The sequence below is a fragment of the Alosa sapidissima genome, chromosome 9 (assembly GCF_018492685.1).
Source record: "Alosa sapidissima isolate fAloSap1 chromosome 9, fAloSap1.pri, whole genome shotgun sequence".
NCBI classification, from domain to species: domain Eukaryota; kingdom Metazoa; phylum Chordata; class Actinopteri; order Clupeiformes; family Clupeidae; genus Alosa; species Alosa sapidissima.
In genome coordinates this window covers 18,168,314-18,193,294 of record NC_055965.1, presented here as the reverse complement: position 1 = coordinate 18,193,294, position 24,981 = coordinate 18,168,314, and the positions used below count along the sequence as shown (strand labels likewise).

The 24,981-nt window shown below is 42.5% G+C and overlaps 1 protein-coding gene and 1 pseudogene across 2 annotated transcripts; one reads left to right on the top strand and one right to left on the bottom strand.

Moving 5' to 3' along the window:
• The window catches only part of LOC121717996, a 31,098-nt pseudogene extending 27,915 nt beyond the window's left edge, over window positions 1–3,183 (top strand).
• Window positions 3,184–5,705: 2,522 nt separating this feature from the next.
• Window positions 5,706–24,536, bottom strand: LOC121718580 (ADP-ribosylation factor-binding protein GGA2-like). Of its 2 annotated transcripts, XM_042103627.1 has the most exons (17): window positions 24,396–24,536; window positions 23,427–23,511; window positions 22,842–22,917; window positions 21,461–21,559; window positions 20,875–20,998; window positions 20,429–20,529; window positions 19,882–19,962; window positions 18,004–18,141; window positions 16,893–16,974; window positions 14,499–14,612; window positions 13,943–14,110; window positions 12,499–12,563; window positions 11,845–11,978; window positions 11,531–11,679; window positions 11,016–11,185; window positions 7,864–7,974; window positions 5,706–6,457 (listed from the first exon to the last, which is right to left on the bottom strand). In XM_042103627.1, exons 1-17 carry the CDS (start codon window positions 24,454–24,456, stop codon window positions 6,347–6,349), a joined length of 1,869 nt encoding a protein of 622 aa, XP_041959561.1. In that variant the 5' UTR covers window positions 24,457–24,536; the 3' UTR covers window positions 5,706–6,346. The 2 variants fall into 2 exon arrangements, with proteins under 2 accessions (XP_041959561.1, XP_041959562.1); XM_042103628.1 differs by lacking the exon at window positions 13,943–14,110.
• Window positions 24,537–24,981: the final 445 nt, after the last annotated feature.

The window sequence follows — 24,981 nt, the reverse complement described above, 5'->3', positions numbered from 1 at the left end:
AACACACACACACACACACACACACACACACACACACACCGCCTCCATAGAGAACAGCCAGGTAGGAGCACACACACACACACACACACACACACACACACACACACCGCCTCCATAGAGAACAGCCAGGTAGGAACACACACCCACACACACACACACACACACACACACACACACACACACACACACACACACACACACCGCCTCCATAGAGAAGAGCCAGGTAGGAACACACACACACACACACACACACACACACACACACACACACCGCCTCCATAGAGAAGAGCCAGGTAGGAATACACACACACACACGCACACACGTATGTACATTGTTTTGGACAAAAGCAACGCTACAATCGCTGACTGCACCTTTAATATTTACTCTTTCACTTTTTTATATTTTTACTCACAATGGATTTATTTTACACTTTTTCTTTCTTTTCCCTCTCTCTCCCCTTCCCTCCCTCCCTCTCTCTCTCTCCCCTTCCCTCCCTCCCTCCCTCTCTCTCTCTCTCCCCTTCCCTCCCCCGTCTCTCTCTCTCTCCCTCCCCCGTCTCTCTCTCTCTCCCTCCCTCCCTCTCTCTCTCTCTCCCTCCCTCTCCCTCTCTCTCCTTCCCTCCCTCCCTCTCTCTCTCTCTCCCCTTCCCTCCCTCTCTCTCTCCCCTTCCCTCCCTCCCTCTCTCTCTCTCTCCCCTTCCCTCCCTCTCTCTCTCCCCTTCCCTCCCTCCCTCTCTCTCTCCCCTTCCCTCCCTCCCTCTCTCTCTCCCCTTCCCTCCCTCCCTCTCTCTCTCTCCCCTTCCCTCCCTCCCTCTCCCTCCCCCGTCTCTCTCCCCCCTTCCCTCTCTCCCTCCCTCTCTCCCTCCCTCCCTCCCGCAGGTGGGCTTCATAGACTACATCGTCCACCCGCTGTGGGAGACGTGGGGTGACCTGGTGCACCCGGACGCCCAGGACATCCTGGACACGCTGGAGGAGAACCGGGACTGGTACCAGAGCACCATGCCCCAGAGTCCCTCGCCGCCGCTCGACCGCAACCAGCACGGGGGACTGCACGCCGCCGACCGCTTCCAGTTCGAGCTCACGCTGGAGGAGGACGCGGCCGGCGCCGGACACCAGGACCAGAGCCAGTACCGGAACCATAACGAGAATGGTGGTGAGGAGGAGGAGGAGGAGGAGGAAGAGCAGAACGGCAATGGGGTAGAGCAGCAGGACCCCAACTGCAACCGCGGCGGCTGCTATGGAGACAGAGAGGAGGAGGAGGAGGAGGAGGAAGAGGGGGAGCAGAACTACGTGGATCACAACCATGTGGACGAGAACCACACAGAGGAGGAGGAGGAGGAGGCAGAAGCAGATCAGAACCAAATGGAGGAGGTAGACAGGGAGGGAGAACCGGAGGAGAATCACTGTGAAACGGAAGGAGGGGAGGGAGAGGAGGAGGAGGTTAAAGATGAAGAGGGGGATGAGGGAGAGGAGGAGGAGAAGGAGGAGGCTAAAGATGAAGAGGGGGATGAGGGAGAGGAGGAGAAGGAGGAGGTTAAAGATGAAGAAGAGGATGATGGAGAGGAGGAGGAGGTTAAAGATGAAGAGGTGGAAGAAAATGAAGAGGGGAATAAGGGGGAGGGTGTGGAGGAGGAGAAGAAAGGGGAGGAGGAGCAGGAAGATGCCACAGAGGAGGAGCAGGAGAACGAGGGAGATACGGAGGAGGGGGAGAAGGAAGAACTGGAGGAGAAAGAGGAAGAAATGGAGGCTGAGGTAGAAGAACAGCATGAAGAAGAGGAGGAGGAGAACCAAGCAGATAGAGGAGAAGAGAATGGAGAGAGCGAAGGAGAACAGGACGCAGAGGATGAGTAGAAGAGTAGTAGTGAGTGGGCGTCTGTAAGACAGACAGAATAATGGGAGAAGAAGACTGATTTTTAACAAAAAATAAATAAACAATACAATAAATAAATGTGTAAAAGGAGACACAGGAAGACTGTATATGACATGTTCCTCCATTCTTTTATACGAGACTTTACAAAAGAACAAAACAAAACCAATCCTGAGTCCTGAATCTGTCCCCTGCTCCCCTGGGACTGATTATCATACAGGACTGACCACAGCCTCAGACATGTCCAGACTAAAGCCAGCCCTCACAGCCTGCTGGTAGGCAACGGCAACAGAACAGTCAACACTCTCTACTGTGGAGCCTTGGAGATGAGGCATCAGTCAGATGGTAAGAGACCAAGGGTAAGAGAAGCGGGATAGGAAAAGAAAGGAAGAATCAGTAGATGGAGAATTAAAAAAGAAGGGTGGATGAAAAGACAGGAGGAGAGACAGAAGAAGGGGCATCAAAGCAACTCATTTCAGACAGTTAAAGAGGAAGAGGTTCTGGACAAGAAGAAAGAAAAACAAAGAAAGAAAAACAAAGAATCAGTAGAAAGAGAACAGAAGAAGAAGGGATTGAGAGGAAGGGAAGAAAGACAGAAGTAGGGCATCAAAGCAACTCAATTCAGAAACAAAGGAAGGGGTTCAAGAGGAAGAGGTTCTGGCTCGCAGTAGGAGAAAAGTCTTCACTCAGCATCTGTATATCGACCACTGCCAGAGGTCTGTACGGCACCACAGAGGAACCTGACCTGGACCATGGCTTTTGTAGCACTTGGGACATGTAACACTGACGCGCCCAATCACGCATGCAAAAAACTGTATCAAACTAACAATCCCTGCACTTGAACCACTGGCACACACAGTTGTGTGTGTGTGTGTGTGTGTGTGTGTGTGTGTGTGTGTTTCTTTCTCTGTATGTGTGTGTGTTTGTGTGTGAGTGTGTTTATGTACGTATGACTGTGAGTGTACAGTATGTATGTGTATGTGTCTATATACAATATATATGTGTGTGAGTGTGTGTGTATGAGAAAGAGTGTGTGAGTGTGTGTTTATAGTGTGTATATTCAGACTACAGGACTAAAGACTGATATTGGGACTAAACACCCCTGCAATGGGACAAACACACACACTTTTATTTTCTTCCATTTTTGTCGGAAAGGAAAGCAAAAAGAAAACACATAAAGACACTCCTCCCAACGCAAGGAGTAAAGGACGCTCCCATCTGGCCTCACAGGCCGTTCTGAAGCAATGCATTGTGGGATTTGGAGGGTTCCTGTCACCCTCCCGCCTCCCCGTCTTGTTTCCCAGTCTGAGTTTTGATTTGTTGGCACTTATGGTGCCCAGTGTTTGTTCCCTGTGTATAACGTCCTGTATTTTATTCGTCAAACAAGGGCGATATTATACTAATAAAATGACTTGATCCAAAGCTCCTGTTCAGAGACCGCTGAAGTAGGGTACTGACCCTTAAAAGGCGTATGAGAGAGAGGGTTCTTATCCGATTAATTTACTGTCGCAGTGGTTGTTTTGTTTTCACTTTCTCTCATCTGATAAAAAAGATAGAAAATCAGTGTCTCAAATAATAGCTGGGTTTCCAAACAAACGTCTCAACGCAAATAGGAATAAAACAGGAAATCTTGAGTGGGGAGACACTTCAAATTAGCATCAAATCTTACATCTACAATCTCAATTGGAAAAAAAAAAAAATTGATTTGCTGGAGGAGTGCATTTTAACTCCTGATTCGCATGGAGTCTAAATACAATTTTGATTGGTTTATAAAATTGGTTTATTTACATTGATTTGCATTCTTATTGGCTGTGTCTGTTAAAGCAGCTCTGATGACCTCATGTTTTGTTGCAGTCTTATTGGCTGTGTCTGTTGAAGTTGCTCTGATGACCCCATGTTTTGTTGCAGTCTTATTGGCTGTGTCTGTTAAAGCAGCTCTGATGACCTTATGTTTTGCACCCATAGTTGTTTACTGATCCCATTGTCGTCTTTCATTTGATAAGGAGAGTGGCCAGTTCGAATGTGTATGACAGTGGATGTAAACGCACACTTGCATATGCTGCAGCCCAAAGAGCGTAACATATTCAAACAGCTTGGATAGAAATGCACTTAATGACACACAAGACCCTCAGACACTTGAACTTTCAGACCCCCACAGTTGATCAGATGTTCTTAAAAGGAGAAGTCCCACCAGGTGGCCACAACCACTGCATGGCTCAAGTACTGCTCTGGATTCACTTGGCACACCTGACCTGACACAGGTGATCTGGTAAGTACAGACAGGTACAAGCACAGACAGGTTAGGTGGGTCAGGGAGAACCCTGAAACCTGCGATGATGATGTTCCCTCAGAACTAGTATTTGGCAACTGCTGTAATAAGCCCTTGTTGTATTAACATACAGTACCACATTTGTTGTATTGCAGTATTGCTGCATTGTAATTGAGATAAAATGGTGTGAAATTGGTCTCATAAATGCAGTGTCCATAGTACACACTGGCATGAGACCTGTGACTTGCAGTTACACCTGGCCCTGAGGATCAGGATTTCACAGATCAGAATAAGGATTTTGGCAACCGCCAGTCTTCACAGATCTAAGGCAAGTCTTGTTTCAGTTGCAATCCCAACTCACTTGCAAATAAAACCAGATGGATTTCCACTTAGTTCATACAGATACACAGTCACATTTTTTAAAATTATTATTATTATTTATGTTTCAGATTAGGTGACAGTGGAAAGCCACAGGTTTTACCTTTAAACTTCCCGGGTGCTCATAACGTTTGTGATCAAGACCATTTCTCTTGCAGTCACCTCTCAATGTTAATGTGGTTATTTCAAACTGTTTCAGTGGTTTACCACCAGTATGAGCAATGGAAACCCTTTCTTAACCAGCCTAATACAATGACAAACATGTTTACAGTGTTGTTCTGTCAGCAGCAGCAATATACAGAGACCACAAGAAATAAACTAAATAAATTGGGCATCCTTCAGCTTTGTAATCTATGTCTGGTGAAGGACAACAAAGGATATCAAATGTATAATGATGCACATCTTGTCTACAACATTTACTGTTGCACATAATCTACAGTTTAAATTATTTTATTTTTAGTTATATGATGTAAAGCATGTGAAGGTCTGTGCAGTGGAAGGGTACACAAGAACAAGGGCTTGGCCCTTCAATAGTGATTGAATAACAAGTGGATTTCTTTAGAAGAAACACATTTATTTAGCACAGACATAGTAAAAAAGGATAATTTACATTATATTATTAATACCTTGTTTCGTAACCTTGACAAATAATAACTGATAATGTTCATATTGAAAACAGCCAACAGCAATTTTGCGTCCAATATTTCAATTCAATTTCAACAACAATTGACTCAGTATAAACTAAAACAGAAGTGTACCTATCTGACTGTATCCTGGCAGTGACTGTTCCATCAGATGAACAGTTGGGGGCGTCTCATTCCGACTGTACAGGTTGTACAGGTTCAGTTATTGGGTAGTCATGGTTTCATAATCAGTAGGTCCATCAACAGGGATTTTTTTTATCTCTGTGTATAAGTGGTCTACACAGATATGCATTAAAGGTGCAGTAAGTGTTTTGGTACTTAGTGAAATATGGAAAAACTTCTTGAAATACATGTTTAAAAAGAATATGTGTGCATACCTGTTTCTTCATCATTATTGTAAATCCAGAAGCATTTTTTTATGTTTTGGCAACACAATTACTTAGTGCACCTTTAAAAAAACTCCATGCAATTGGCATACCACTATCTAGACCACTGCACAAAGTGATGTTACAATAGGACTTCTCATACAGTAGATGTCTTTAATTTGTTTCTCTGGATACCAGTGCATAAAACTAAGTAATAATCTGCCAAGATACAACAACCCAAAAAACACACTATGTCTAAATCAATTTAGCAACAAAAACAACTTTAGTGACAGCAGTTACATCAAAACACAACCTTGGCTAAATAAATAGAACAACTGCAGTGCAAAGATGTCAGCCATGTTAAAAAAAAAAAAAAATATAAAAATCTTGAATAAAAACATTGGTTTGCAAAATCAAAGGCTGGTACCGCTGTCCTGTCTGTAAAATGCAGAAACTATTTTTTAAAAATGGCTTGGCACAGTGAGATTGTCGATAATGCACAGCAACAATAAACTAACACACATTTTTTTGGCGTTAAATCTCTATGGCTTCACACAACCACCACATTAAAAGGCAGTGAATTTCCTTTACACACACACAAACGCACACGCACACACTTGGTATTAATCTTCTTTCCTTCGGACAAAATAATTTCTAATACTACCATTCCATACCCCCTTCTCCACACACACATGCACACATTGCGTTTGCCTTGCCTGCAGCATTCATTCTGTTATCGGAGTCATGTTCCGGAGTCTGTTCCCCTGGCTGTTCCAAGCAGTGCCCCTCAGTCACCTGCTCTCCCTTGCCGCAGTGGTGGTGGTCAAGACCTGGTCCAGGAGTACCACTCAGGGAAGTGGTCTATCTCGCCCAGCTCGTTGATCATCTCGTCACCATGTTTGAGGGTCAGTTTGTGCCTAAGGCGTACCGGAGACTACAGAGACATGCACAAAAATTTAACATCAGTTCTTTAGTATGTTGTAATAAACTTATTACATAAAATATGTAAAAACTTAACATCAGGTGTCTAGTATATAAAGCAATGCCTTTAAAGAGGAATTCCCCCTTAACACTATCTGTGTACAGGATGCATAATGTATAACTGGCTAAATGAGATGAATTTAAAGCCATAAACTGTACTTTAAATCATAGCTCAATAAGACCAGCTGGAAACTGCACAAATACATTGAGAGAAAGTGGATTAGAACATTATGTCCAATATTCTAATATGTGGTTTAATGTTCTGCATTTCTCATTAGTGGGTCACTTTGATACTAAAAGTATGATTCTATGTAATGACTGTATGATATCTGTACTGTCCCTGTGTATATCTGTGTGTGACTGTGTTTAGAGATAAGCAGGAATATTATGACTTTGCAGTGTTTCACTGTTCTGCATGGCTGCGTCAGTAGCTATCTGCTCCGGATTGCCAGGCTGCCACTAATCAGGGTCTGATTCAGTGTAGTCCAAGTGAGATGGGATGACCAACGCCATCTCCTGTCAGCCTGGAAGGATACTTAAACCCTAACTATTTCCTTGTCTAGTTAGAGCAGCTGATGGATCTTTAGGTGAAGTCATGCTGTCTCTCCCTTGATGTGCATCATTGTAAATAAACTCTGTTCCTGATTTGTCATACTATTGGTCTGACTGGGTCTCTATTAAATCTATGGTATCAAAATTACCATCAACATATTGCAATATACATCTGGCTCACACAAACATAGCGGATGGAGAAGAGAGAACATCACAAACTTATAATATTGCGCAACACAGGTTTGTTTCCTGCCATTGCGAGTCCGTGTTGCTTTGGGATAAAAGTGCCTGCTAAATATCAGTTAATTGTAACTTTTACATTTATATAGCATTTATTCATTTAGAAGATGCCTTTATGAGGAAGTTATGAGGAATAACATTCAAGCTGCAATGCGGAGGAGACCTTATGTAACAATAAATAATGCATATTGTAATTGTCTGACCTTATCAGGCTACCCATCTCATTTATAGCTCTCTCTCTTTCTATATATGTATATATATATATATATATATATATATATATATATATATATATATATATATATATATATATATATATATATATATATATATATATACACACACACTACTAGACTAGACTGGCTTATATAGTCCTGCGCCTGTGTCCCGTGCACCCTGCGCGTGAAGAGAATTGCATTATCAACGTGGTATGTGGGGGCGTTGTGTGCCTCCCAACAATTGTGAGTTTTGACCGTGCGAGAAATGCGCACAGATGAGCACAGCACGTTCTTTCAGGAGGACAGGCCGTAGGGTGTTTTGGGTGTTGGTGTGTAGTGGCCGTTTTACCCTCTGAGGGTTGGCCAGCAGCAGGATCTGAGAGATGGAGGCAGGGGGCAGCAGAGGGTTGTATGGGGGAAGATCCTTCCCTGTGGCCGGCTGTAACTTCACCACCATACTCTGGAACAGAAGAGAGAAAGAGAGAGAACAGTCAATAAGCTCGACATGTCAAAATCCTGTCTTGTTACAAACAATAACTCAAATGGCGTATTCATTTGTTCAATTATACTGCCCTACAAAGGCTAAGAGCTGTATCTGCACTTTTTAAAAAAAAAAAGAATTTGCACAAATAAGAAGTACATGATCTGCTAAATTTACATTTTTAGTTTGCAGTTTGTATAGAAAAGTAGAGTGAAACCAAGGCAGTGGTTCTGCCCTTTCTGAAACCAAGGCAGTAATCTGCCCTTACTGCCTTGATTTCACTTGCCATTACTGCATTCTGCCTTGGTTTCACTTGCCCTTACTCTAATAGGCTGTGTGTGTGTGTACACGGACAGACTGGGACTAAAAAAAAGGCCCTGGACTTTCTTCTAAAAAGGCACACTCCATTCACACTCACACACACATTAGGTGTCTATCATGATAAAAGTCTCACAATATTAAATGCCAGTGAAAGTGTCATATTCAAAATAGTCAGTCAGATTTTACAAAAAAGTAATTAACATATACTTTGACAAATATAAGCAGCAGTGTGCAAAGGTGTCAAAGGTTAGGTTTTGGTGTGCAGCAATGCAATATTGCTTGAAAGTCTACAAGAATACCCGATTGATTTTGTTCCATTTTTACATAAATGTTTATAAATGACAGAGTTGTGCAATTATTAAGGCATCAAGCAGCATATCTTCACTAACATTGTAGTAAGTACCTCCTCAATTAATATAAAAACTGAGTGATTATGATCACTTGCTACACTTACTGCAAAATGTTATTGTATGGCCATGTAAGTATATGCAGTAATGCAAAGGCAAAACGCAGTATAGCCTATACAACTACCAAATTTTGCCTAAATGTCAAAAAACAAAATGTTTAATATTCCCCTCACTTTGATCTATCTAATTATACCCCTTATAATTTGATGCTTATACTTGGTGTAAGAAAAACACAAAAAGCTGTTTTTCTCAGTTTGGCATTTTTGCAGATACTGCTCTTTGGCTTTGTAGGGCAGCATAGATCGGGTCATAGTTCCAGTTAAATTATTAGATGTGTGTAATGTTTATCATCCTCTCATTCATTCATTCATAAACACAGTTTATATAAATTGTAGTCACAGGCAACTGGGATGAGAACTGTGGAGTGTAATAGAGAGAGGAAAGAGGGAAATGGTTCCATTGTCTGTACCACTGAGAGGAAGATGTACGAAGAAAGCGTAATTAATTAGCACACTGTGCCATGTCATGTGAGGCGGAAGTGTTCACTTCATCAGGTAAATGACGCATGTTCCCGCCCTCTAACGTAACTTGTGCAGCTTGCTGACAGCTCTCCTGTGGCTGGCAAAATGTGCTTTCATACATGTGCAGTCTGTTTGTACTGTACATACGATGCACATTTGCCAGAAAGCACAGGTGCCAAGAAAGCCTTAGTGCATCACCTCAGTGCCACAAAAATGAAAGGCGTTGGAGAGTGGAGACTAAGTTTGGCTACGGAGTAAACTGACGAAGAAAGACGAGTGATTTAGTGAAATGAGGAAGTTGTATATGAATCAAGATAAAGACGCTGTTACTGCATGAAGGAGAGAATCAAATGGCTGCCACAGAATATGAGGAAGCTGAACTATGATGACTACTCAAAAACAATAACGTGAAAAACACGTATAAAGCACACCAAGGTCCAAAATGCACCTGCAATTCACAGCAGATAACCATCATGCTGCACAAATGCACAAAAATACACTTTTACACAAAAACAAAAATTATTGCAATTATGACAAAAACAATGCGAAAATCTGTCAAAACCACCAATTCCTCACACTAAATAAAACTGCAATAGAAACCAAAGCACTTTGTCAAAATCATTAACCACTATGATTATCATGAGTCATTAACGCAAGACGAGAGTGTCGGTTTCAGCCCTGTCAGAACAAGAGCTGGTAAAGGAGGTGAAAGGGAGCAGCCGTCTGCCACCACTAGTCTGGTCTTAGTGCAGTCAGAAAAGGAGGTGCCACCACTAGTCTGGTCTTAGTGCGGTCAGAAAAGGAGGTGCCACCACTAGTCTGGTCTTAGTGCGGTCAGAAAAGCAGGTGCCACCACTAGTCTGGTCTTAGTGCGGTCAGAAAAGGAGGTGCCACCACTAGTCTGGTCTTAGTGCGGTCAGAAAAGGAGGTGCCACCACTAGTCTGGTCTTAGTGCGGTCAGAAAATTAGTGCGGTCAGAAAAGGAGGTGCCGCCACTAGTCTGGTCTTAGTGCGGTCAGAAAAGGAGGTAAGAAATAGCAGCTGCCTGACTCAGTGGTGTAGTCTACGTGATACGCAGGACTATGCAGTAAACCAACTTAAAAAGCATCACCATCTCAGTATACCCACTTAAAATAGGCAAGGATACGTATTAACATTTGGGGTTGATCACAGTTTACCCACTACAGCTAACTAGACTACACCACTGCCTCTAAGTAACCACTGGTTTTAGGAGGTGAGAAAGAGGGGCCGTCCCACCACTACTCATTGTGACAATGACATGATGAGTCATCAGTATGGGAAGACAGCCAGACCAAACCAGGCTGACTCACAATGGTAGTTGATCGCACATGAGTCAGACACACATACACACGATGGATAGGCACAGGGAAGAAACATAGTCATTGATGAATGATTTTCAGACACACACACACACAGAGAGAGAGAAAGAGAGAGATAGAGAGAGAGAGCTGTTCCTTTACTAGATTTGATGTTTGATGATAAAGATCTAAAGTGATGAATCAGATCTAATGTAACATAATAAATATATGATGATGTATGCATGTATGAAATTACTAAATAAAGGCAGATCAGTAGTGAACTAAAGATGCAGGATAAAAATAATTCTTTGTTATACATACAGTAAATGAAATGTAGTATGTGTGTGTAGATATAATGATGTGAAGTACTGTATGTATGTGTAATAGAGAATAGAAAGTAGAAGTAAATAAGGGCACTTAATAATCACAAGTACGTTAACGTCGGCTGGTACCTTTGGGACGGCAACCTGGAACTGGACGTCTGATATGGGCAGTGCTGACGTGTTCACCGTGGAGACGATGACCACGGCGATGTCCGTGCGTGTTGGGGGGCTGTCGCGGCAGAAGTGCAGGCACACATGGACCCCCCAGCGGTCGTACACCGTGATTGGCTCCAGCCGGCCTACACAGGAGAGGCAGAGGTGAGGTGCACAAAGTATGGCAATATTCATTCATTCATTCATTCATTCGTTCGTTCGTTCGTTCATTCATTCATTCATTCATTCATTCATTCATTCATTCATTCATTCATTCATTCATTCGTTCATTCATTCGTTCATTCATTCATTCATTCATTCATTCGTCCGTTCGTTCATTCGTTCATGCATTCATGCATTCATTCATTCATTCATTCATTCATTCATTCATTCGTTCGTTCATTCATTCGTTCATTCATGCATTCATTCATCCATCCATCCAATTTATTGCATTCCTACATGCATGCACATTGTGCCTTTATTGGACTCACTTGGTTTCACAGAATCTAAAGACACAAAGATGTCCGTCAGCGACTTGTCCAGTGGAGGAAGGATATTCTTTGAGGGAGACTGTGACATCACAGAGGGTTGATTCTGGTTACCCAGGTTACCCAGTGCAGGTCTGAGTTGGACAGCTGCCCTAATATGTAATACAATAATATATATATATATTACATATATTAAGGGTAAATGTCCAACAACCAATGACCAATTGACTGTCAATGACCACTTGACTGTCAAATCAAACACAACCGATAACTGAGCTCTTTCGATGATAAAAACTACATATTCCAGGAATACCTACCCTGAGGACCCATTCTGGGATACGGAGTCTACTCCACAACCCCTCGGAATGAGGAGGGGACCTGTTCCGTTAGACCTTTGCTGAAGTCCAGTATCGTTGGCTGGTCGCTCTGGGGTGCTGACGATATCCTCCAGCTGAAACAGAAAATCACAGTGCAAGTCGTATCATAATGCTCCCCTCACACTGAATATCACCAACAAGGATTGTAAACAGTCCCAGACTGAACTACTAGTGATTCATCCATTCCTTAAATGGTTGTTGTGTACTGAATAGTGAACAATTTCCAACCCTTTTTCCTTTCCCATTTTTTTCTATGATTACGATTACATACCTCACTGAATATCTGTGAAACAACATCATATTTATATAGCCTCTTTTTCAAACTCAAGGTTACTAATAATGAAATTGTATTAATGTAATTGTAACTGTTTGTAGCGAGGAGAGAGAGCAGTGACCCCTCCCGGTCTTGAACCCAGGTCTCCGGGGCACTAATCCTGCAGCTTGACCGCAACGCCCGTTGGTATGGCAGTCAGCGTGCATACTCAACTGTAGTGACGGTGCTCCAGTACTCAACTTGCTATTGTAATTTAATTCATGTCTTCAACTAGTTCACAAGAAGTAACAACATGAAGCCAGCAAGTGGGCACACCATACCTCGATGAGCTCCTCAAAGTAGGACCTGGAGGGACTCATCGGGGAGGGGAAGGGGCTTGCAACCCCTGAAAGAGACGGACGTGGAGGTTAGTGTTTCTGCATTGGCACAATGAAGCTACGAAGCGCTCCACTGATTAATGCAGAGAACATATAAATACACACACAAACTCTCTTTTTTGAGTGCATTCTCTTAATCGTTGATCACAACTCTGACTGATTTTCTAATAATCACAGCGTGGTTAAAGGTACACTATGCAAGAGTTTCACCTTAATATAACCTTTACGAAGCCAATTTGATGGTAAAAGAATTTGTAAAAGGGGAATCGTTCACCTAGCATGCTGTAGCACAGGGATTCCCAAACTGGTACCACCGGTGGTACACGAGCTGCCACTAGGGGGTACGCGAGATAAACAGGGCAATGTCGGAAAGGTGTTAAAAATGATTAATCAATTAATAATCTAATTAATTAATAAATAATACATAATTTCGAATCGGGTTATAATGATATGGAAACGTGAAATTAAAGGAAATCATTTGTAAACTCTATAGTAGGCTATGTTCATTAAAAAATAAGCTACCCACAATGCACGTGATTTCCTGCGGGCAGACAGAATATCTGGCTCGTTAGTTTCGTGGAAGTATAGATAGGTAGAAGGCTACGCAAACGTGGAAAACTGGCTAAAGAGGAACACTGTCCAAAAGGCCTAATCAAAGCGATCGAAGAGGAGAAGCAAGAGAAACAGAGCAGGAAACAGGTAACGATGGGATGGGGGCAGAATGATGAAGGCGGAGGTGGCTCCGGAGCGCAGGGGGATGACAGACGAGACAGAAAAGACTGTGCAAAGAAAACAAAAGTATGATGAGGCATATAGGCCTAAGCTTCACGTGGATTTATCTAACCAGTCTAATGTTTTCTCCACACTGTTTTTAGCGTGAGAGCTCACAGACCAGTTGAACATTTTGATTTTGTCATTTGTTATCATGTAGGGTGGCTAATTAAACATTATGCCTGGAATGCGTCAATAGAATGTGTTACGTTATTATGTGTCGGATGGTGGGGGTACGCGAGCCGAGTCAGGATGTAAAAGGTGGTCCGTGGGAAAAAAAGTTTGGGAACCGCTGCTGTAGCGAGAATCATCTCTTGAGAAATGTGAAACATTACATTGTCAGTAGATATAGCTCTTTGGAGTTTTTGCCAGTTGCTAATCATTCACCTCCACAACGAAAGCATTTTCAGTGTGTACAGGGGGAACAAGTCACGAGAAGTAGACTATTTACAATGGCAGAGTAAAACACAAATATATCACGAAATCTAGGATTTCTATCTATTTGCCAAAAAGTACCTAACTCTGCATAGTGTACCTTTAATGTGCATATTCTCCATTGTGTGGAGAATGCACAGCAATGAACCTATGAGAAATCATATAAGGAGGCAGGGAATACCCAGAGACACCATGTCATCATCAAAAAGCAGGAGGGCATTGGAGTCCTCTGAAGCTCCGTGATTAGGAGAAGCGTCAGCCGGCGACGCTGATGAATTTGGTTGTGACGCATCAAAAGCACAGAAATCAATAAGATGGTAACTCCTGATTGGGCTGGCAGGCTCTGAAACTATAAAGGCCTTAAATCAGTTAATGGCACTAATGAACTAATTTGTCTATAATAATTAATAACGATTAGCTCATGCATTTGTCTTAACAAAGTTATTTCTTCCACATTAGTACATATATATATATATATATATATATACACACGTTATTGACATCAAAGGTAATTTTGTATATACTTTGAATAACATTTTATTATGTATTATTTTGTGTATATATATATATATATATATATATATATATATATATATATATATATATATATATATATATATATATATATATATATTGTAGATATACATTTTACTCTGTTCTGTATGTAAATAATGATCTGTTGATGATGGTGTATTGCCCAGACTGACTGAATGTTTGAATGACATGACTTAGTGCACCTGTCTCAACAGACGCTCCCGTGCCTCCATTGCAGTTCACTTCCTGTTTTTCTACCGTCTCTTTGTAGAGGTTAACCACAGAAGTTAGCTTGTCGTTGGCCTTCAGAATTAAAGCTGAAATACAGGTAAACCACAATAATACTGTATATCAAAAACACATTGTAGACAGTATAAGCATTAACTATGTTTGCATGGACTTTATTCAGATTACTGGCCTTATTGAGAACACTGCATAGTCCGATTATTACTAGCAAAGACAGTTGATTCTGTTAAAGCTTCTGCTCCGAAAATCTTTAGAACATTGTATTATGATTAAGGTGTATACATGCAGACAACGCACCTCAATAATGTCGGAATGCTCCACATGTCTTAATTCAATTATTGCTGATTCCAACGATGACCTTATTTGGGCGAAGGCAATCAGAAAATGCGGTTTACATGGCAGCATGTTTTTCTGAATATTGTCTTCTATTGAAATATTGCATGCACCTATTGAGCGATCCAAAATTGTGCCGATACAGTTAACATTCACATTAATCATCAGGATGAGGAATGTGAAATGTGATCTCAGTGATTTTGACCATGGCATGATTGTTGGTGCTGAGCCTGATGGTTGATGGGCTGGATAGAGTATTTCTGTAACTGCTGATCTCCTGAGATTTTCACAGGCATCAGTCTCTAGAATTGACTCAGAACGGCGCAACAACAACAAAAAAAATACATAAGTGAGCGGCATGGAAACGTCTTGTTGATGCTGAGTCAACGACAGGCGAAGGACAACGAAGGCCAACGTCAGGTCAATGGAGAATGTCCAGACTGGTTTGAGCTGACAGAAAGGCTAACTCAGATAACCACTCTGTATTATTGTGGTGAGCAGAAATGCATGCATGCACGCACGCACACGCACACACACACACACACACACACAAACACACACACAGTGTTCAACAGAGATGCTCTTCTGCTCACCACAGTGAGGCGGACAGATGACAAATGACAACAGCAGAAGACCACCACTGTGGCAGGACCAGAGACTTGCAACATGAATGTGCAGCTGACAAATCTACCGGGCTTGCAAGACGCAATCACGTCAACATGGACCAGACACTCAAAGGAATATTGGCAACAACCTATGGAATCCAAGCCACGAGGAACTGAGGCTGTTTTGAAATCAAACACCCTACCTAATTTTAGTACAGTGTCCCTTATAAAGCAAACACCCTACCTAATATTAATACAGTGTGTCCTTTATAAAGTGCTCAGTGAGTGTTGAAGCACTATAAGCCCTTTGCTATTCACAAAGTCATCTGAACAGGCCGTTGTACAGTCTGTTCAGTATGTACAGTAGGGTGTATATTAATGCTGGTAAATGTTGTCTCTTCACCATGGCCCCATGTCATGATGCTCAAGTCCCCAAGCACTGCTCTTTCATGACAACAACAGCCACTTACTGTACCACCGATGCACACTCCTATCTATAAAACTGAACAGAGTATTGAAATGTGTCTACTGTTTCCGGTGCGGTCACTGAGAGGTGTTATGCTACTACGAGAGTTAGATTTCCACCGACCTCCTCATTAATGCCATTGTGAATGGCTACTCTGACTAATAATGATTCACTTGAACCCAGGGGGGCCTTGTCTCGTCATGCTACATATGTACTGTATCAGTATGGAGGTTTGTTTATTAGTGTGTTCCGACCTGTATGGAACTATGCCCTCTGTGATCGTGGGTTGTAAGGTATAACATTTGAATGTGTGTGTGTGTGTGTGTGCGCGCATGTTTGATGACAACTATGTCCTCTGTGATCGTGGGTTGTAAGGTATCACATTTGTATATCTGTGTGTATGTGCATGTTTGACTGTGTTTGACTGTTCTTCTGCTGTATGTTTGTACATCTGCGATCTCCACACTACATCTGTGTGAGAGAGAGAGAGAGAGAGGGTTTGTGGGTGTGAACATGTGTGTGTGCTTGTTTATCTATTGGTATATCTGTTGGTCTCTCTCCCTCTCTTTCTTGTATGTGTGTGTGTGTGTGTGTGTGTGCGTGTGTGTGTGAGTGTATGTGTGTGTATGTGTGTGTGTGTGTGTGTGTGTGTTTGTGTGTGTTTGACTGTTTCTCTGTTGTATATGTGTCTGTGCTCCTGTGCATATGTGTGTGCGTGTGTGTGTGTGTGTGTGTGTGTGTGTGTGTTTGATGTGAGATTGTGTGTGTGTTTGTGGTTGTGAAAATGTGTGCCTGTTTGCCTGTGTGACTGTTGGTATATCTGTTGGTACCCCTCCCCCTCTCCAGTGTGTGTGAGTGTGTGTTTGTGTGTGTGTATGTGGATGTGTGTATGTGTGTATGAGTGTGTGAGTGTGTGTGTGTATGTGTGTGTGTCATATTGTACCTACCTAAGGCCTCGTCGTCGTCCACAGTGTCGCTGGCCAGACGGAAGAGGTTGGGTCTGAGCTTGTCACAGCGTTCATAAACAGTCTGACAGACAGGAGACAGACATTCCATTACCCAGCATGCAACACAAAGGGCAACGTCACCACTTAAAGGTATAGTGCTCAATCTTGCCACAAATGTTGTGCATAGTTGAGCTCAATAGCCAATCAAGCTCAAACTCTCCTGAAGCAACTGTAAGTGTTGCCTGGATGGAATACTGTAGTATAAGGCTGAGCCAAAGTTACTTCATTTCCCTCTATAGCCAATCAAGCTCAAACTCTCCTGGATCTACTGTAAGTGTTGACTGGATGGAATAGTATAAGGCTGAGCCGAAGTGACTTCATTCCCCTCTATAGAGCCAAGACTGCACACAAACACTGGATTAGGCAATTAGAGGACCATGCCGCGACATGCGCTGATTTTGGGGCGGGCTTTATATTATGACAGACAAAGCAGTGCATTCAACACAACCAATGGCTGCGCTGATGGCGACAGGGTGAACCAATGTTTTGAGGGCAGCATTCTGCTGGTTTTGTTACAATTGTAACAAAGACGCTAGAGCTCTGATTTGCAAGCTACGACTCAATACTTTTTTGCTACTTTGTAATAACTTTCTGCGGCCAGCGTTTTTTGGAAATGAACGTTGGTAAAATATTTTTTTAGACCTGACTAAATTAATTTTAAGACCTCGGAATGTAAATCTGGCCGTTTTTAAGACGTTTTAAGGCCTTAAATTTAAAGTTCTGAATTTTAGGCTTTTTAAAGACTTTTTAAGACCCCGCGGGAACCCTGATACAAACTCATGTTGAGTGTTGCCTCCCCAGCCCCTCTGCCTGAGTGCAAACACTCAGATAAATTGCTCAATCCCCCACCACATCCCCCAAACAGTCTCACTCACTAACAGAGAGTCTCTCTGTCTCTCCCTCCCTCTCTCCCCCCCCCCCCCTCTCTCTCCCCCTATCTCTCTCTCTCTTTCTTTCCCCCTCTCTCCCCCCCCACCCCCCCTTCTCTCTCTCTCTCTCTCTCCCCCCTCCCTCTCCCCCCCCCCTCTCTCTCTCTCTCTTCTCTCTGTACCTTCATGTGGGGCGTGGCTGGCATGTGTGCGCTGCTGCTCCTGTGCTGCTCCAGCAGCTCTCTGAGCTGGGCCGTGCTTTTCTCCACCTCCTCCAGCGTGCTGATGCGTCGGCTCACCCGCTCCACCTTCTCCTGCTCCTGTTAGTGTGTGTGTGTGTGTGTGTGTGTGAGTGTGTGTGTGTGAGAGAGAGAGTGTGAGTAAGTGGGAGAGGATGAAAAAAAGAGAGATAGTGTAAGATGGAGAGAAATATGAAATATGAGAGAGAGAGAGAGAGAGAGAGAGAGACTGAGGACCAACACAAGCAACAAGTTTGACGTCATGCTACATAAGTTATGGCAATAATGTGGTCAGTGGTCTGCACTCTCCCCCTGCCAAGGGCCCTCCTGTAAGCCTTGTGTGGAACTATGTGTGTGTGTGTGTGTGTGTGTGTGTGTGTGTGTGTGTGTGTGTGTATGTGTGTGTGGTCTCAGATATTAGTGCAGGATAAGAAGCTGCAGCTGATTAAACTCTGTGATAACGCAACGCAACAGTACACAACACAATTGTGCATACAGATAAGACAAAACTAGCAGGGAAACCATGAAACAAAATACAAAATGCACTCTCTCTCTCTAAAATTCTCATACTTATGTGTGCACGCGCGCACGCACACACACACACACACACACACACACACACACACACACACACACACAAAACTGGTCATACTGTTTTTGTTTGTTATGTTTGGCATTTCTACAAGCATGACTGCTGAAAATTATTGTTAGTAGCTGCCTTTGACTCTTTGAATACAAATTGCTAAAGTAATCTGCTTCATTTACCAGTGTGTTCATGGTAGCTAACAAATTTAAGTTAAAATGTTTATTAAAAAAATAAATAAATAAGCCAGTAAACCTAAAGGAGAATTCTGGCAATTTTTCACATACAGTAGTTCTGTTTCTCGAGGTCACTGTGTACGGTGCTACCTAGCTCGAGTCGCTGCAGTCAACAGCTAGATCTGCCAGGCAGCTACAGTGCTACACACTGGGGGCATGTTCATGAGCTCTGTAACTGAATATGCTGACAAAAACCTACTCATTCCTGAGTGTATACTTAACACACACTTTAAACATTTTACTGTTTAGTTACATAATGTAATGCATGTAACATATGCATAATATAATGTATGCATGTAACATATGCATACAGTAACTCATAGATGGCCATACTGGGAGACTATACAAAGTTTCCTTTTCAAAAAACAAAAGCAGCTTATAAAATGCATCTCTTGGAGAGAAGTATGCATGCTCCTCTTGGCCTGAAACTGAGGTGAAATGTTTGTTTTTAAGAAGAGGCCGGAGTATGTTCTTAATGCCCTGCAACTGCACTGAGGAACCACCAAGCTCTGCACTGAGGAACCACCAAGCTCTGCACTGAGGAACCACCAAGCTCTGCACTGAGGAACCACCAAGCTCTGGCTTAACACCAGCACTTGTTTTCATTTTCACACAATAAGTGGGAAGTAACCTACTCCCGTGGAAAGTGCTAGAATATATAGGTCTCTTCAGCACTAGAAATGGTTTCTCTGCTCAATGTTTCCTTTCAACTGTTACACAGACTACATTGTCCAAGGTTAGTCCTTCACTAGCCACTAGCCATGAACGCTACTATGGCCAGTGCTTATAGCATGTTTACAAACCACAAACTACATTACAAAGTCTGTGTACAGACATGTCTTAACTGGAGGGGATACACACACACAGACACACAGACACACACAGACACACACAGACACAGTGTATCCCCTGCCCTGGTAAAGATAACATATATCTGGAGCTCTTCATGGATTCCACTGTCTGTAGTTTGTATGTAGTATGTGTGTAGTCTTCCAGTATTACCTCTTTGATGGTGTTCTTGATCAGGCGATTGGCAGTCTGCAGATCCTCTGCTTTATTGCTCTTCAGTAACCGTGCCAACAGCTGCGGGAGAAAACCATTTGAGTATTATCACAGTTTTAAAAAAAGGACTAAAACCATTTCTTTTTAGCAAAACTTTTGGTGTCTCCCTTTTAGATGTTTTTTTTTTATATGGTCATGTTTTAAATCCACATTTTTATTTGGCTGTTTTACTTTTCAACCTGCCGCACTTTGAGATATCTTATGAAATGTAAAGTGCAAAACCAATAAAATGTATTATGATGATTATCATTATTATCAAGCAACCAAACCACTTTTCAAAACATCACGTGCTACTGTAGAGCATCCTTTCTTACATAGATAGTTGATGAGACTTGTTGCAGGACAAGACAAGGCATACCAGTTTCATATTAGAGGTTGGTTGACGCTGCTATTTTCATTTCAACACGATATGCAGACTCATAGTATAAACACTTGTTACACAAACATGAGGCACTTCTCACATATGTAACATATACTGGACACCCACCTTAGATTTGTCTTCGTCGTCAAAGAGAGAACCTTCCGGTCTTTGTGTTGGCGGTGGCATTACTATGGTAGCAGGTAGCTTGGGGTCTTTCTTGATCACCCCTAAGGTCACATAAGAAGAGAATAAAATGTGTAAAACTAAATAAATCTCTAATGAACTGGGAGGAGAGAGGAGGAGTGTAGTAGGACTTAATATATTTGTTTGTTTATTTGACAGGGACAATGCTCATTAATCAACTGATTACTGTAAATAAGACCAGTTTTCATCGGTTGTCCCTGTTGCCAGGCAACCTAGAATAAAACGAGATTACCTATCACAACAGCTACAACGGACACACGCAGACCAGTACAGTGCAGTGCAGTTGCCTTATTTTTTGAGCACTTAATGACACAACAACACATAAGTAATCCTTGTAACAGGGAGGAGTGAAGAGTAGTAGGCCTTGCCTTGTTTCTTGAGCATGCGGTAGGCCTCCTGGACCTTGGCCTCGTCCTTCAGCCATGTAGTCCAGCTGTAGAGAACCTCGGTCACCCTCTGCTTCACGGCCTCTGGGCTGTACGATCCCAGGTACTGGGAGGGGACAGAGAGAGGGTGGGTGGGCATCTCTGTATTTAATTTGTACGTCTTAGAATAGAATAGGCAATAGAAAAGGCCTATTCTAATGGAATAGAATAGAAAAGGTGCAGATATGTATCGTATTCTTCAGTTCATCCACCCATTCATCCATCCATCAATCAGTCTGCAAAGTTTAGCGTATCAGGTCAGTGTTCACTCCTTTAGATTAGAGGATAGCAATATATGAGAGGGAGATTATATAAAGGCTGTGTGTATACTACAACCTCAACCAGATGAAGGAAAAAGGTACACATATGGGTGCTATTCATTCATTTTTCATCCACTATCAATCCACCTCCACCCCCCAGCGCACACACACACACACACACACACACACACACACACACACACACACACACACACACACACCTCCCCTCAAATCAATTCATCAATCTGTACAGTCCTTTGAAGCGCTACCTTTGGTGAGAGAACTTTGATGAGTTCGTTCAGAAATCGAAACTTCGCAGCCTCACTCTGGAATCTCTTCCCACAGTAGTTCATGCAGGCCTCCAGTAGCTTTTGAATGGAACAAACAGACCAATTAGAACTAGATATCACTTCCCACAGCAGTTCATGCAGGACTCCAGAAGCTTTTCAATGAAATAAACAGCAGAATAAGAACTGAAATGCATATAACACATCAAAAGACAGTAGACGTTAAAAGAAGATTATGATGCCAAAAGTTACAATATGTGTTTGTTTGTTGTGTTTTTAGATAAATGTGTAAAAACATTAATAATAAATAAAATAGAAATGTGTCTCCAAAGACTTCGACAAGACTCCTCTGAAGTGGATTTCCATACAATTCATATAATGAATTACACATACATAAATCCATATACATAACATTGTTATGCTGATTAAAAATGCACCTTCTCCTAATCAAGAGAGGAGGAAGTGAAAACAGCTGTGAGTTCAAAACCAAGTCAGGTTGTCAGGACAACTTTTAAAAACACATTAACATCTCAAAAAAATGAGATTTCATTCAATGGGCCCCAGCTGTGGCGCAACTGGCTGGGGCACCTGCATTGTACGCCGGCGACCTGGGTTCGATTCCCGCCCCGTGGTCCTTTCCGGATCCCACCCCTGCTCTCTCTCCCACTCACTTCCTGTCACTCTCCACTGTCCTATAATTAAAGGCAAAAAAAGCCCAAAAAATATACTTAAAAAAAAAAAAAAAAAGATTTCATTCCATGAAACATGTTTCCATCAGCCTTGGTGGCATTCTACCTCAAGGCTAATCGATCCATCCCAATCTACAGCAAATTAATTTATCATTTGGAACAAGTTGAATGGAATCACAACTAAACACTCCTGTTAGAGAAGCAGTCAGTAACACTGAGGATAACTAGGTATGGAGACAAGAGTCACGAGGTTGGCCTGAGTGAATCTGGCCGGAGAGAAAACTTACCTCAGACTAGCACACCATAGCCTACACTGTGACTTTCATTACATTATAACTCTGGACATTAGTTTTCACTGCTGGAGCTTAGACTGGCGGGTTAGCGTTCTACCAAAGGTATGTAATGAGTCACTTGTCATGGGGGAGTTCAGCTGACACTTGTTAAATAAACATGTGGACGCTCTTCAGCAGTCAACTAGCTTTGAAATACAGCAATGATAAACTTCTTAGTGTCTAATCTTGAAAGAGCCGATACTAAAGATTAGACAAGAGATTAGACACAGGCACAAGTGCCATAGATGAACCGTGTGGGTAATTCAGTAATGAGACAGAAGCAAAGAATTCTGGGAATTGTAGTCTTTTTTTTGGCAGACGAGGGCATGAGTGCAATCTTACTGTAAGTGCCTGCAGTGCCTCCTTTTCCTGCGGAGACTGGATCTTATGGGCCAGAAGGCGAGTGGCAACCTGAGGCCTGAGGCAGAGTAGGAGGAAGGAGAACCAAAATGACCACCTCATGCAACGTTATAAGGACTGTGATACAAGGTGTGTGTGTGTGTATGTGTGTGAGAGTGTTTGAGTGTGTGTGTGTGTGTGTGTGTGTGTGTGTGTGTGTTTGAAGTGGTGTGGTGGATGATGAGATGTACTGCAAAACAGTAAGCATGACCACAATCGCCAATATCCCACAACCAGTTCAAACAGCTCGTCTTGTCTGTGTATAACAAAGGAAAGGCATCACAGTGTGTAACTAAACATACTGCTCTCTGCATAGCCTAACTGAACCACAGACGCATACATGTGCACACTTTATTAAGGGAGAAAAAACAAACTTTGCAAGAAAGAAAAAAGCAATCCTTATTAGATCAGTCAAATATGATCCACAGACAAGACAACAGAACTAGCCCAGAACTAATGATAATGTGGATAGGGATAAAAGTGCACTAGACTTGACAACTATAATGTGGTGCCATGCGGCCTACTAACCCATCTGGTTCTCTGTTGACCTGCTCATAGAACCCTTGAATGCAGTCCCACCTGTCTGTTGTATTACTTGGGTCTGTCACTTTATCTAAGGGAAAGAGTGAAATGTTAGTTTGTGTGTTTGTTAGGCCAGGCAGACATGAAGGGAGGGGGGGGATTGCCTCATTTGAGTTTATCAAGACGAACACGTTACTTTCATTAACGTTTGAAAATAACTTTAGCCTACGCCATTTCCTACTATTTTAAAACAAATTGGGCCATGGCATATCATTGTCACTGCCAAGCGTTCATGTTTCCCTTCCTGCTCTCAAGATTATGCGGGGAACCATTTAGGTGTCATGACCATGAATGACAGTCACGCAGCTGGTCGAGTAATAAAGCGACGGTTGTTGAGTGTCACACTCACAAACCACAGCGTAGCCTATCTATCTGCACTCGCAACTCTCTGAGCGAGGAATTCAAAACTTTTGACGAGCACATGACAACTCGCACAACGCTTCCTGTTTTTTTTTTTCTTTCATCAAAAACAGATACGCCATATAACCTACGCATTAGGACTTATATCACATAGGATCAAACTGTTCGACTGTTTCTTTTGTTTAACAACCTCACATATCTAACAATAAAGGACGAGCGAATACGAAAATTGACGCGATCTACCAGGAAGGTGGAACAATTTGGCTGTCATCGTTTTCAAAACAGCAACTTTTTGGCAAAATATTGAAAATGCACGAACTTAAAAAGCAAACGCTACAGTGGCGTATTCAGGCGTATCAGAAAGGCAAAATAAGTGACAACTTTGACAGCTGTGCTGTGCTGTGCTGTGCTGACAGTGACTAGACAAGTCCAGCAGCACCATAACAAAGCTGACGTGCTCGCTCGCTCGCTACACTATATTCAACCACATCTACAATAAGCACATTTACTGGCAACCACGTCTGGTGAAATATATTTGAAAACTTTTAGACATACTCAACCAAGTTTCTAATGTGTCGGTGCTCTCGCCTGTCGCCATGTTCGTCTGGGTTGCCATCCCACCGTTTTGCCCGCAGCAGCAGCGACTTCCAGTTCGGCTTTGCTCGGTAACATGTGACTTACATTTCGCTGGCTCAGAAGTCACGCAGATAATTACGCACTCACGCCCCCCTCGACACATTTACCTACTTCTGTTTCTCTCTTTTAAATCCTCTTAAGCCAAGGCCCAGTAGCCTACTGCAAACACGACAGCATATAATTATTTGATTTTCTGATAAGCCATAGTCTAACAGAGAGTTTTGGCAGCAAAGCGACAATAGAATTCGACTTGCGCACAAAAAAGTGGACCGGCTGAGGTGTGTGGTTGTGCGGCAGTGTGTTTAGGCTGGTCGCAGTTATTCATTTATTGCCCCTTGATTCGTGGGGGTGACTTCCCTTACGAAGAATAGGCTAACTATGGTATTTTGGCGACAAATATTATAATCTTTGTAGTATCCTAATATTTTGGGACACACTATAGAGGTATTTTTTGGGACATACTATATTCTAGGCTACTATAGGAACACTGTAGAGGGTAGGGATA